Consider the following 14,963-nt stretch of genomic DNA (forward strand, 5'->3'; position numbering starts at 1 on the left):
TTAGTACCCATCTGCACATATCTAATAATCCCAAGAGTTCAGATTACTTCAGGGAAGACAACTTTTCTCCATGGCTATGTGTCTTTCAAGTAACCTTATACAAGTAGTGAAGGCCTTTCTACAATCTTTTTTATTGTTTGTTCCCCCATCCCTAGGTACCACTAAACCAACTCAAGGAATTTTTCTAAGGGCTAGGATGTTGCACAGATCTGTTTTCTTTTTAATTGGTAACTTGATTCACTGACTCAAACAGACCTGCTGAGTACTCTCTGAATATTACAACACATTAGCATTTATAGCATTTATACATGCTTCCAGAGCTACAGAAAACGATCAACACACCTCTGCAGCAAAATAAAACAACACCTGCAAAGCTAAATTACAGCATAAAAGTCCTTAAAAAGCAACTGTCCCAAATTTGAGTCACAAAATAAAACAGAAGCTGAGGTTAAGATACGAGGATTTATTAACAAACTTTTTTTTAAAAATGCCTTCCTAGAATCTGTCAGTTTTTGCATTTTGTTCTTAATAACCCTTGGCAGTAGTGCAAGCTCATTTATATTACTGATAGTAATGACCAGAAGAACAAACATTCTAAAGACTTTCACTAAACATCACTTAAAGAAAAAAGCACTTGATTCTTTTGGTTTTCATTATGAGCTTAAATGTAAAGTACCATTTTCACAAAGACTGTGTATATCACTTTAGAAGGTAGGCCCATTTCATTGGAAGGAAGTTGTCTGCTGGAATTTACAAGATGTCACTGGTATGTTATTGGTGTTTTGCATTTGAGATTTATATAAGGCAACTTACCTTGGATTGTAAAGCATCTTTTCCAAATTAAATTCTTTGAGATATGCAATTAGTGCTGCCAGAGAGCAAATAACAGGCTTATCCAAGCTTAGTATTACAGATAGTTTTTGAGGACCTAAAAAAAAATATTATTTCCTTTTTAAAAATCAGTTTACTACTTCTACACTTTAGAAACAACACAATCTATTTTTCAATTCAATCAAATAGAAATCAGATCTACATTATGTGTACAGTTTTCTGCTGTCTATAAATCAACAAAAAGTGAGCTTCCAAAGTAACATTTATGGATCCAAAGAATGTAGATCATTACAATAATGCAAACACATTATGAAATATAAAATACTGTACTCCACAGGCTTTTCCTCATAAAAGTAACTGATTCTTGGCATAAGTAATTTTGAAACACAAACTAAGAACTGGATTCTGAAATCTTCATTATTGCTGGCAACATCTATGCTAGTTAAGAGGAACAAACAGGCCTTAGCACATGTACTGATGATTTAACTACCTCAGTCAGACTGCAGAATATCATGCCCTCTTCGTAAGACAGCTGTTTAGATTTGATAGTATTTCTCTTCACTACTCTAATACTGTCCCTGTTTCAGCTGCAACAACTCAACATAAAAGGGTGGGGGTTTTTTAAAACTTAAAGGTTTTGTCAAACCTTATTGCAAAAAAAACAAATTAGCCTCCCAAACAAAATAAACTGGGCCAAACATAGAAACACTTTTTAAAGCTGTTCTTCTATTCTTAGAGTGTTAACTCATAGAGGAACTTGAAGAAACATTTCAGATGTTGCATAATTTCCCTCACTTGCGATAAAATGTGTGAATTTAAATTTGTCTAAATACACACCTTCAAGATGTGGGAAAATAAGGGATGCTAGCCCTGTATTCATTTCTTTGTAAAAAAATACTGATTTTCAAGGATCAGCTCCTGCAAACTCAAAAATAGTCCATTCCAATAAGCCAAAAATTAAGTAAAGGTGGCAGGAGGCCTGCATGGATGAACAAGTTGCTCCTGGCTCCTGACTAAAGTCAAACACAAAAAAGAAGAGTACAAGAGGTGGAAGCAAGGACAGGTGACCCAGGAAGAATTCAGAGACACTGTCTAAGCGTGCAGGGAGAGTGTTAGGAAAGCCAAAGCTCATCTGGAGTTGAACCTGGCAAGTGATGTAAAGGGCAACACAAAGGGCTTCTACCAGTGTATCAGCAGTGAAAGAAAGACAAGGGAAAATGTGTGCCTGCTGATGAATGGGGGGACCTGGTGAAAGGAGACATGGAAAAGGCAGAGGTACTCAGTGCCTTCTTCAATGCGGTCTTTACTGTTAAGATTTGCCTTCAGCAATCCCAGGCTCCTGAGACCAGTGGGAAAGCCTGGAGCAAGGAAGCCTCCTCCTCAAAACAGAAGGAGGAAGTTAGGGAACACATAAACAATTTGGACACACACAAGTCCATGGGACCTGATGGGATGCACCAGCGAGTACTGAGGAAGAGGGCCAATGTCACTGCCAGGCTGCTCTCAATCATCTTCAAAAGGTCATGGCAATAGGGGGAGGTTCCTGGGGACTGGAAGGAAAAAAAAACCATCATCCCTATCTTCAAGAAGAGCAAGGAGAATTTGGGGAACTACAGACCAGTCAGCCTCACCTCAATCCCTGGGATGGTGGTGGAGCAATAATCCTGGAAACTATTTCTAGGCATACAAAGGACAAGAAAGTGACTGGGAATAGTCAGCGTGGATTTACGAAGGGGAAATCATACCTGACCAACCTGAAAGCCCTCTACGGTGACATGACTAGCACGATGGATGAGCAGAGAGCAGCAGATGCTGTTTATCTTGACTTTAGAAAGGCTTTTGACACTGTCTTCCATAACATCCTCATAAGCAAGCTCAGGAAGTGCAGGCTACATAAGTGGACAATGAGGTGGACTGAAAACTTGCTGAACTGCTGGGTTCACAGGGGTGTGATCAGTGGCACAAAGTCCAGCTGGAGGCCAGTCACTAGTGCTGTGGGACAGGGGTGGATACTGTAGCCATTACTGTTTAACATCTTCATTAATGACCTGGAAGATGGGACCAAATGCACCCACAGCAAGTTTGCAGATGGTACAAAGTTGGAAGGAGTGGCTGATACACCTGACGGTTGTGCTGCCATTCAGAGGGACCTCAACAGGCTGGAGAAGCAGGCTGAAAGGAATCTCATGAAGTTCAACACAAGGAAATGCAAAGTCCTGCACCTGGGAAGGAATAACCCCAGGTACCAGTACAGGCTGGGGGTCATCCAGTCAAGAAAGTAATTTTGCAGAAAAGGACCTTGCAGTCCTGGTGGACATGAAGTTGAGCATGAGACACAAACTATTATTTATGCAAGATCAAACAATTTAATTAATTGTAAAGAAATGTGTACAAAATGACCTGTTTCTCATCTATGTAAAAGCTAACTGGATGCATATTTCAAAGATACCTTGAATGACATACCTGTAATGTCAGGCTCTTCTTTTGCATAAAAATCAGTAATCAGCTGAAAAGCATGGTTGTATTCAAAATGGAGGTTTTCCATCCTTTCTATTCTAATTCTGTCATCTCGTAACCTGCAAAAAAAAAAAAAAAAAAAATTGATTGCCCTTTAATACTTATGCTCCCTTCTTGAAGAACACTTACGTAGTGCCAAAAGTGGACTTCCTTTTCTCTTTACATTGTTAAGAAAAGAATGTGTAAAGAATGAAGGGATTAATTACTGGGTTAGGCTGAGAATGTTTCTAAGCCTTTCTGCACAACAAAAACAACCCCCCCACACACACCTTTCTTCTTTCCACTGTAGCAAAAGACAAACAGAAAACCAAACAGCAAGAGCAAACAAGCCTGAAAAGGACCTCAAACAGTTGTCTAATATACCTGCAAGGTAGATGTAAATATATTTACACGTTTACATCAATCCTGATAGATAATTATTTGCCTTATCTGTTCTTAAACTCCTACAATGGTGATTAAGCAATCCTGCTAGGTAATCTATTACCATATTTAATTATCCTTTATCTTTAAAGGGTTTTTCTCCTGCTGTACAACTTGTTGCAACTGTAATCTATTGCATCTTTTCCTATCTAGAGCAGAAATAAAGTATTTCTCGCCTTTTCCTTTATTTCTTGAGTATTCAAAGTGTCTTCCATTCCCTGCGCTAAAGGGCTCAGTTTCTTTTAACCTTTTTGCAGAGATCATATTCCAGGCCTCTCTGCATTCCCACTACTGTCATCTCGCTCCACTTCATTTATCACTATCTCAGAAGTTTCCAAACCTGGAAATAGAACTCGGAGTTAGCACAACCCTCAGCGGTAAGTAGAGCGAACACAGTTTTTTCAAACAACATGACACTGATGACTTCTGTCCAGCTTGAAATCTTTTAAACCTACATCTCTGTAAAACTGCTCCTCTGTATACTGCTTGCTATGCTGTACAGTGTATCTTGCACTTATCCCTACAGAAACTCATTGTGTTTTTGTCATACCACTTGTCCAGTTTGTCAAGGATTTTTTGAATGATAATCCTGTCCTCCCAACACACTTGCAGTTCCTCCCAGTTTAACAGCATCAGCAAACATAGCAACCACACGCTGTTCCACTAGTAAGCCATACGAGCTCTATTCGATGCATCCGACAGCAAGTAATCGAGAACTACACCGGAACAGGAGTCCAAGCGGTTTTGCGATCTGCTAGGATTTCATCTAGCCTATTTCATGTGGTCCCTGCTACCGCAGCCCGCTTATGCAAGATGATGGCAAAAAGATTTACTCATCGCAATGTTCATGAGATCAACAGCTCTCCTTACATGTTGAGGAATTGACTGGACCTCTTCTTAATGCTCCTGTTGTTATTAATACACTAACACAATGTTTTCTGAATACCAGGTGCACAGAGAATAACAATACATTTATTTGTCTAGTCACTTAGGTAGTGAAAAGCCATTCGCCATCTGAGTTCGGGTGGCAACTAGTACATCTGAGATGCCAAAATCTCAGTAAGAGAAGAATATGTGTGGGGGATTCACAAGATAGCACCTTTCCACACTGGCTGCTTTTTGAAACTGTTCACTGAAATTAAAACTGGATGCCACAGTATCAATTCTGTTTGTACAACTGTTAATACAGCATTATATACCCATGTTGGTTAAAAAAGAAAAAAAAATATGGCAACTTTTGAGCATAAGTACATACTTATGGAATGAGTACTGAAGAAGAGGCCAGTAGAAAACTGCCAGTAAAAGATTTATATAAAACTTACTTGGCTTCAGAGTATCCAAGTGCCAATCTCATACTACTCTGGGACACAAATTAACAGAATACTCCTACAACACTGGAATTGTGCCAATGGGCACAACTGAATCAATATCCTTTTTACAAGGCTTTTTAACTTCACAAAAACAACAACAAAAAAAGCCAAGCAGATAGGTTTTCTACATTACACTGCACATATTCCCTATTGAAAGGATCAGTGCATCTCCAAGGGCCAACTCTCTGAAAAACAAGAGTTATTTTCCTATAATACATGTCAAACTACCTCAGTCTCACAGCTCTGATTGTTCACAGCACATACTAGATGATCCCCTGCTTATTTTGAGTGCCTTAGTTTTAACTGACTGATTTAATTAAATTTTCAGTCTTCAGACCCACTGGGATTCAGCTCTGCCCCAGCCCTACTCAGAACATACAAGGGTTTTTTAAGGTAAATGGATTTCCGTGAAAGACGATTAGTCTGCGTTTCTCAACCTTTGGCAGCAGTCAGCTATTTTCTTTCTTGCCTCTTTCACTTGCTCCAGCCTTCACTAACAATCTGCCCTAACACGGCCATCCATTTTACTAGGGGGGCTAAATTAGCATGTACAGTCACTACGACATGCTGCAAGAGCACCACTTCAGCATTCAACTTTTCAAAACGCATTGAACAGTATCCGGAGCACGGCAGAGTACAAGCCTTTCAGTCAGTCCTGCAAGGCAGCGGTTCTTTAGTTTGCACAGTGGGTAAATAGGGTAAGTCTTTTTAAAGCAACATTTTATTTTCAGCTTCTACTCATACAAGAGGCAGTGTTTTCATAACATAGCCTTCAAAAGAGCAAGCCTTAGCAAGGTCTGCAGAGCTAATCTTTCAGAACTGAAGTCAAAATGGGAGTTTCCGGGGGTAGTTCACTGGATGACCCACGTCCTGTCTGCCTTCTTTTAAAATAATAGTTAATGGTTGCCTTTTTCTTTAATGAACTTTTGGTTTTCTTTCATAATCCTTTAACCAAATCTATCCAGCTCTCTAGCATAAATTCTGGCAAATGGCAGCAATAATCAGCATAGCTTGAGTGACTCCTTACAGTAGTACTTATGTTCATAAATTATGCTGATGAGAGATACTTTGAGATAGAATGTAGTATTAAATGAGATAATAATTCAGTGCTTCGTAAAGATCCTCACTATATCATAATTTTTATATTTTGGATCTGGTCATACTCAAACAAATATTGATACCTCATCTATCCAAAAGTCTGCATCGGATGTTCTGGATAAAGATGAAAAAGTGGAAGGTTATATGTATCTATGCAACCTATGGAAAAAAAAATGATTTTTTAATCAAAATGTATGAAAGCCAAATCTGCCGCAGAAGGTTTTCATATCTGCCCTTTATTTAGCCACATGACCACTAATGGGCCATTTTTCTCATTATAGCCAAAACAGTTATGTTGATGCTGTCTCTCTCCAGCTACCAATGCCTGTTAAATCAGAAATCAATTTGCAATCAACTTTTGTAAACATCATTCTTGTCAGAACATCTACAATGAAGTGCTGTGCAACCCATCCAATATTTTACTGATAAGCTTTCAAGTACTTCTGAAAAGAAGCATTCCTTGTAATCTCATGACACTGACAGGGCTAGTCAAAGATCTGCACAAACAGATGCATAATGGATGGAGTCCTAACACATACACATATATTTATACACATATATATACACGTATATACACACACACACACACACACATATTTATGTGTATATAATATATTAGCTGCCTTCCAACCTAAATTGTTCTATGATTCTGTTATTACAGGTATTAATTTATCCATCACCATACTGGGAAAACGAAAAATCAAGATCATTGTTTTTTGTCTCTCCATTTATCTGACAACTCAAAGCAACCACCTAAAGATTCATTGCTTATCAAGTGTTGTAGGGAAAATATTTAAAATAAATCATTACATTTTACGAGGAAAAAACGCTGTTAACAAAAAAAAATTTAATGCTAGAAGCTGAAGAAAAAATTATGACAAACAGCATAAACAAACCTCACTTAAAGAAACTGAGCCTTTAAAATAATAATAATAATAAAAACATTCTTGTAAGGAAGACACCGCATATAAAGACAAGAGCTCACCACAATGTGCTGAATGAAACAGGAATCAGTTCACTGTTGCTTTACAATTCACAAACAAACATGCAAAAAGTGCTAACACTGTTGAAGACTTCCTCAATAACAAAAAGGCATCAAAACTGACTTTTCAGTAAAGCTTAGGAAGCCCTCCTAAGAAAAGCTGATTGCTCCAGTATTTTACCTTTCCACTACAAGTCTGCCCTGCCCTACTCATTCCATTTTAGGACTATTCAAATGCACGGAAGCAGATGCCACTATTTGATCACACATCCATACGTCATAACACAAGTTCATAAATGATACAGACTCTGGTAAGGGAGATCTCTGCTCCCAAAATTTAGTAAGGAATTTTTATTATCGGTGGCAGGCACAGATTTATAAAGCACCAACAACTGTTATTTAAGTTCTCCCATACTTCAAACTGCTATTTTCTCTGCATCTGTCACAGATCACCCTGCTAGGATTATCAGCGTGCCACTGTGGGGGAAAAATGCCTATGCTGCACATTAAGCAAGGTAACCTGGATGTGTTAATCCTTTCAGATAACAAAGTACATTGGTGAGGCCTTTTCTTATTAAGATGCAGCATGGTTTAGCAAAAACATAATAGCCTTTTCCTTTGTTTTTCATTATCGTGATTCTTTTATTACATAATTTGCTCCTAGCTCAGGGACCCGAGCTTTGAACTCATTTGCAAGAACTGGAGAACAATCATTCTTCCTTTTTTTGGTTAATCTTGGCATGGAGTTCCACTAGCTTCTCTGGCAAAGCCTCAATGACATTTCCAGGCAGCTGTTGTTTTGGCACTGAGCGTATACGTTTTTGGAAGCATGGCTTTTCTTCTCCAGACACAGTAAAGCACTTTCTTATATTTGCTCTCAATAATCTTCAGAGGTACCAGAGACAGAGACAATATTGTTGCAGAGACACTGGCAGCAAAGTCACCTTCTCTAAACATCTGTCAATCTCAAAATAATACAAATCACTGCTGTCTGTAATAACAAAACAGTAATTACCACACATATGCTATCCCTACACTACATCCAACACCACCTCACAAAACCTCCCTTCCCCAAACCCTAACTATGCTGGGAGCTGCTGGAAAGCCTGAAAGCCGTTCTGACACACTTTAATATATACAAAGATGCATACAGAAAAACTTGAGGAAAACTGCTTGCTTTTCTACTATCTATGAACCGTCCACATTCCTCAATGTGTTTGTCTTGATTCCTTTTGAGTCACCTTAGCAGAACTACGAATGAGCAGAACCCCAGACGTACCCACAAACCAAGAGCCGGGATCCAAAGGATACAAGAAAACATTATTTGAGCTTTAAGAACTCAGAGCTGTTAAGGAAGTAGAGCAAAGTGGCTATCAGAGAAGCAAAGGCAAAGGGGTGTGCAGGCACAGTATGACACTATACGCCTTCTGCAAGAGCAGAATTAGGTACCACAGAACAAAACACATAGTTGCACTCCAGCAGCTACAACATCCACAAATAGACACAAAACTTCTTTTCCTGGATCTCTCCGTCTGCCTGTCTGAAGAATGGGATGAGATGCACTATATTCTTTTCTACCAGGTTTCCATGAAAAGATGAAGAACTTCTGGGGAACTATTTCTAAGTAACTACAAGAAAACAATATGAACAGCAGCAAGCATGGGTTTGTCAAGAGAAATAAAAATCCGTCAAATCAGTTTAATTTCCTTCTATGGCAGAGGAACAGAGAGGAGAAGCAGATGATTTCCCACTTGCCTGATTTCAGTAAGGTTACTTTGTACCATTTCACATGGTGTTCTCATAACCAACCTACAGAAACATGATTTACAGTAAACTACTATAGAGTTGGTACAAAAATTGCTGGAGAACAATACTCAGAATGGTATTAGTGGTTCACATTCAAAATGAAAGAATGCATTAAGTGAAGTTCCACAAAGCTGAATCCTGCATCTGGTAGGATTCAGTATTTTCAACTGAAAGAATGAACAACTCCAGTCAAATTGCAAATTGTGTGAAGCTGAAGAGACTACAAACAATGTTAGAAGACCAGACTAGAATTCAAAAGTGTCTTGGTATGCTGAAAAAATTATCTGAAAAAATATAAATTCTCTCCAACATGTATGAGTATGAATAAATAACAAATGCACAAATAGGATGGGGAACAAAAAGGTCAGGGCTTTAACTTCTAATGTAGTAGGAATTCATTTCCATTAAATGTATGAAGCAAATACAGTTTACTTGTGAAAAATGACAACACAGAGCATTTCGTCATCCTATGCACAGCACTATTTAAAGTGATCTTCAGTGCCTTACGCAGTTGTGTATCAGCTTGTATAACTGCTGTACAGAGTCAGTAGAGTTTCTTCTCCATGCTTCCAACAACACTTCCCTCTGTGTTTTGCATGTACTATGTAGAACATGACACTGGGAGGATGCAAGAAACTAAAGAAAAAAAAACCCCAAACAAAAACAAAACAAAAAGAAATCACCGCCCCCGTCCCCCAACATTAACAGTAACGAAATACTCCCCTAGTGGCACCCTACCATGGAAAATATCCCTTTCTGAAGCAAAGTGTGTACGAGGACAGAATCAAGACATACATTCAATCAACTGCTCATGACAGCTTGGGATGACCACTGTATGTCTCGTCTCTTCTGCACACCACCCAGTCCCCCATAGCAGGGCATGTTTTGTGGCCCTGTTTAACTGCTTTGTGACCATTTGTGCCTTAGATTTTCTGACATTAATTATATAAATTTAAGGATGTAATTTTCCAACCAAATTAGCACATATTTCTTCTTTAGAAAGATGATTTCACTTTGGTACCTTTCTGTCAGAGAACAGTTTGACAAATTCCAGATGATGCATGCTATTCTACAATCCTTGAAAGACTTGGAGTTCAAGCATATGGCAGTATGCCAAAGAGTTTACCAGCCAACAGTCACCAGAAACTTCTCCGTTAAGATCTCAGTATTTCAGGGCCCTAAAATAATCCACACAGCTTAACACCTCCTTGCTCCTTACACAGGAGAACGTGGTAAGCCGCTGCATCCTGCCACAGCAGCCCAGCGACCCAGCATTAAGGACTTTGAAGGAAAGGAACGCTTGGATGCTGGAAACTTAGCTTGAAAACAACCTTAACTCAAGCTAGGCAGGAACAGAGAAGGTAAAAGCAAATCCAGGTATTTCTAAAACCCCAAATGGACAATACAGTTACAAAGACAAATAATGCAAAGGTGACAGAAGTGAAAGAAATTCCTTATCTATGCTACATGTCCTAAATTCAGATGTGGAAGACTCTTTTCCATGTCTTCTTTCTCTGTACCTAGCTGACAGGCTGTGAAACATGTCTCACTGCCTTTGCTAAGGAATGGCTCATTTCCCCTCTCTCTATTGTGCATCTTCTTGTCACATACTAAGCAAGACATTAATTATCTGTGTTCCTTCCCACCAGACAGGGTCACTTTCTGTTTTTTTTCTTCTCACAGGGGATCTTAAATTTCATACACACCTTACAGCTGGCCAAGCACACTTCATTCCATTATGAATGGAATGAACTATTACACTATTACAATATCATATAAATCATTTATCTCAGCACTGGCTCTTACTGATTATTGTGTCTGCTCTCAGTTACTTTGCAGCTGCAGTTCCACAGACATCTATACCAATGTAGATACTATCATGGTACCACCTTTGATATGGATGCACGATATGGACTCCTGGCTGCATATTCCTATTCCTTCCTTTCTGATGGCTGAGGAGCTTTTCTGACCCTGCACCAGTTTCAGCATGCTACACTAGAAAAAACTTAAGCAAAAGAAGAGAATAGCTTTTCTCTGGCTTAGCATGGCGAAATGGCTCAGCAACAGTGAAGAGAAGAGAGAGCGAGGGTGACAGGACCACAGTTACCAGCTCTGATCACTATTTCTAAGGGAAATTGTGGCAAAAGCTTTCCACTAGAAAGCTTTGAGAGCACTGCCTGCTGTCTCAGACCTGTATCACAGTCCTCTTCCAACCTTTCCTAGGCCTAGAAGGATTACTTCACTACTTGTAATTGGTCAGCAAGAACCCTCATCCCTTAGAGATTTTTCACTTGCTGTCTGTCTCTTCTGCCCCTCTGCCTCTCCCCCTGCCCCGTTTTATTATTTTCAGTGCCTAACAACTTGATTTTGAATGTTATCAATGATCACAACGAGCAGAGAAGAACCACCTCCAGAACTGCACCGAATCCCCAAAGGGGGCAGAAAAGACCTTTGGAAGTCATCTTGTCCTGCCTTCCACTTGAAGCTGGACCATTGCTAACTTTATATCATTTTGTTAAACTGTCCAAGTGTCTGTCGCTGAGACACCACGAACTGGCAAAGCCGACGAGCACAGGATGAGAGCAAGTCTGAGATCAGACCAAAGTGAATTTTAAAATGCAGCACAAAAGAAAAGACTGTGGGATGGAACACACAGCTGCAAGGAGCTGGACCTTGAAACCCCCAAAGAACAGCACAGGACAACAGCACATTTTTCTGCTAATATCACCATATTAAAAAGGAAATACTGCAGCAAGGAACACGAAACAACTACTGCTTCTTACTGAAACCACTACCAGGAGCTGAATGCCAAAGTCTTCTAGCACATGACACGTACTAGAAACATGTAGGAAACTGTTGTCCCTGGAAAGTACAACAAAATCAATGTTTAGGGAAACCAGATTTAATGTAGAGAAGCAACATCAGGGTCAAAATGAAAAGTCCCATCTACACAACAATTTGGAGAAGAAACCAGAAATGTAATCCAGGAATTTATATAATCATTTTAATCTGCTTTTCCTATATTTCCCCTAGAAGCCAGCTATAATCCATCCCCACAGATGTACTTTTACAAAGATAATGTTCTACTGCAATACACTGTTGAATCCGCTCATATAAAGAAATATTTGAGATAATTCATACTCAACCATAAAATCTACAGTGACCACTTAAGAGTTTTTATATTATTTTGTAACATATTTTGTAACTATTTTATATTATTTTGTAACATAATAACTGGCCCTCAGAACTCTCAAGAAAACCACTGCCATTCTTTTTTTACCGAAAGGGACTTGTAAGAGAAAGTCTACTTTGTCAGACGCAGGGTGGAGGACAGAAACTGAGCTCCGCAGCACATATTGTGTAATTGTAAATATTGCAACCTTTCCTTAAATGATTAAAGAAAAAAATATTGAAGTGCTTCATAAAAGGTAGCAATAAATAAAATAACAAAGAGAGAGCCATTAGAACCAAAAGACACCAAAGAATTCTGTACGGGCAGAGTGAAAGAAAAAGATGACAGACTACGCTTGAAATAAAATGAGCTTTGTACCTCCAATACAAATGTATATGCTGAATTTTGGACAATCATCTTGTTTTAAAGGGTAGCATTTCTAATACTCCATGTCAACCCCGCACCTCTTTCACAGTATTGCATACTTCTCAAAAGTGAGCATACTTGTTTTGATTGATGGGAACATGAAACTCTGCCCATTTTGAACAAGAGAACCTTTTGAGTACAAAGCACTTTTCTTTGTTTCAGTTCTTCTAAAGCAAGTTGTCTTCTAATCTTTTTGGAATGGCCTCCCACCTACCAGATCTTGCAGTGAAATCTTAACCATTGTTCTTCTGTCAAATCACTGCCTACTGTCATTAAAACTCACTATTAGGACCTCATTCTAGGCTCAAGCTGACAGAGAAAACCAGTTCAGTGTGCATCTTATTCAAATATGTATCTTCACTAGCACCAAAATTAACGGACCAAATTCAATTTGAACAAAATCAAGTACAGTGCTTAACAATGTTTCCCATCCCATTTTAACAATCCCCCTTTCAGACCCGTGCATGAGCAAAAATCTCCTAGGCATTTATTACTTAATATATTTGAAACTTCACTGGCCATCAAAACATTCAAAATTATCTGGAACCTATATACACATATGCAAGACATTTAGTACTTTCTCCAAGAAGGGAAACTGTTTCTGAGGTGAGGCTGTTAAAATAAGTAAAAATTAAAAGCAGATGGCTACAATACAATGTGTTTCTGGAAAGAATCTCAGGTTCAAGTTAGTGACTTCTTCATGGGATTAACGAAAACCCCCACGTTAAAGCTGAATATTGAATATCTGAACTAACTTCCCACACTTCTACCACAACCCTACCTGTCAAGGACTGTCAAAAACATAAATGCTGTTTTTTAATCAGCATGAGAATTGCTGTGGAAATGCACTGGGAGCACTGGACATCCAAAACTGACCACACTGAGAAAGTACGTCACTTTTGCAAGCAGTATGGCCATACACACATTTTTCACCCAAGAGTGTAAAAAAAATCCATCTAGGCTAATGGCTCCCAAGAAGGGATCTAGCTCTATTCAGCCTCCTACACATCTTCCTGATGTCTGTAAAGACACAGCATGCTTGGTTTTCAGCTTTGTTTAAGGAAAGCTCAGAATCCTTTATAATAAATAAATACTTATGTATATACTAACAATAAAACAAAAGTGAAATCGTGAGAAGACAGTCTGGCTGTTTTGTTGGGCTGGACTGCTATACTAGAGAAAGAGAGAAAATGTGGAGCTCCCCCAGGGACAGCCTGATGCAGGGAGAAGGCCAGGGAGCAGATGGTTGTACTTTCCACACAGATGATACGTGGGAATGGAAGAGCTGAAAGGCCTCCAGGAAGAATCTATGCATGCCTTGTCTGCATTACAGAAACAAATATTCTGACCGCTATCTGGAAACTGATCAGTGGTCAAAATTAGCTACATCGCAACAAATTCTGCACTCTGATCCATCAATTTGTGTTCACAGCTGGAGAACCCCTGATACTCCAGAGGAACTAGTGGAAACTGGAAATTTTACTCTTCCAATTTACTACAAGTGCATATCACAGTTTAAGAGAAAAAACAACTGCCTGAAATTTCTCCTGTGCACACCTCTACCAAGTTCAGTCAGAAGAAACTCAGCTGGTTCTCAAATTAGCAGATGTCACCTAGCAAATATGTAACCAAAGAAAATCTCACACTTAATGAAAGTTGACTCCTCTTGATAGTTACTATGTACGACCCTGCAGAATTACAGACAAACCTAAAAAAAATTAAACAGAAAAAAATGAAGGTCAAAATAAAGCCCAAAACATCTCAGTTTAATTTAAATTTGAAAGGAAAGTATATGCATGACTGTTTTCAAATTATGTTGAAAGATCATTATACCTGGCACTCAGGCAGAAAATCTGCAATCATTCCTGAATTCCTTGTCTAAGACACCACATTATTCTAACGAGTTATAAGAAAAAGGAGGAAAGAACAAAAAAGGAGCAAAATACCAGTCTTCAGCAGTTGAATAATTTCACCTGAATATTTTTGCCCATAACATACTAATGTCCTTAACTAATATTATTTGTTAACAACTAATTGAAAAATGTAAAATAGTGTTTAGTTTATATCCTGACCTGAAACCTTTGGGTAGCGATTCCTCCGGGTATTACCCATCACTAAAAAAAGGCAGGAAATCTATTCAAGCCAAGCTGCAGAGGAAAAGAAAACCAACAGCACATCGTTTACATACAGCACAAGACTCCATACTCAGAGTTGCATTAAACAGGTCTGCATGATCCAACTGGAAGAACAGCATGGCTAGACTATGCTGTGCTAATTGTAAATCAGCTAGCAGAGGTAAAATAGTATGAAGCACAAAGCTTCATAGCTGCCAGAATTTGTG

At 38.8% G+C, this 14,963-nt stretch overlaps 1 protein-coding gene across 4 annotated transcripts in view; it reads right to left on the bottom strand.

Annotated features, from left to right (window-relative positions):
• Positions 1–14,963, bottom strand: part of LOC112983664 (DNA mismatch repair protein Msh3) — a 118,872-nt gene that overhangs the window by 73,381 nt on the left and 30,528 nt on the right. For all 4 annotated transcript variants that reach the window (XM_064500066.1, XM_064500065.1, XM_064500063.1 and 1 more), the window contains exons 9-10: positions 3,295–3,407; positions 814–928 (exon numbers count right to left, since the gene is read on the bottom strand). In XM_064500066.1, coding sequence (XP_064356136.1) covers positions 814–928; positions 3,295–3,407 — 228 coding nt within the window. The remainder of the gene's footprint in view (positions 1–813; positions 929–3,294; positions 3,408–14,963) is intronic.

This window comes from Dromaius novaehollandiae, chromosome W (assembly GCF_036370855.1).
Source record: "Dromaius novaehollandiae isolate bDroNov1 chromosome W, bDroNov1.hap1, whole genome shotgun sequence".
NCBI lineage: Eukaryota > Metazoa > Chordata > Aves > Casuariiformes > Dromaiidae > Dromaius > Dromaius novaehollandiae.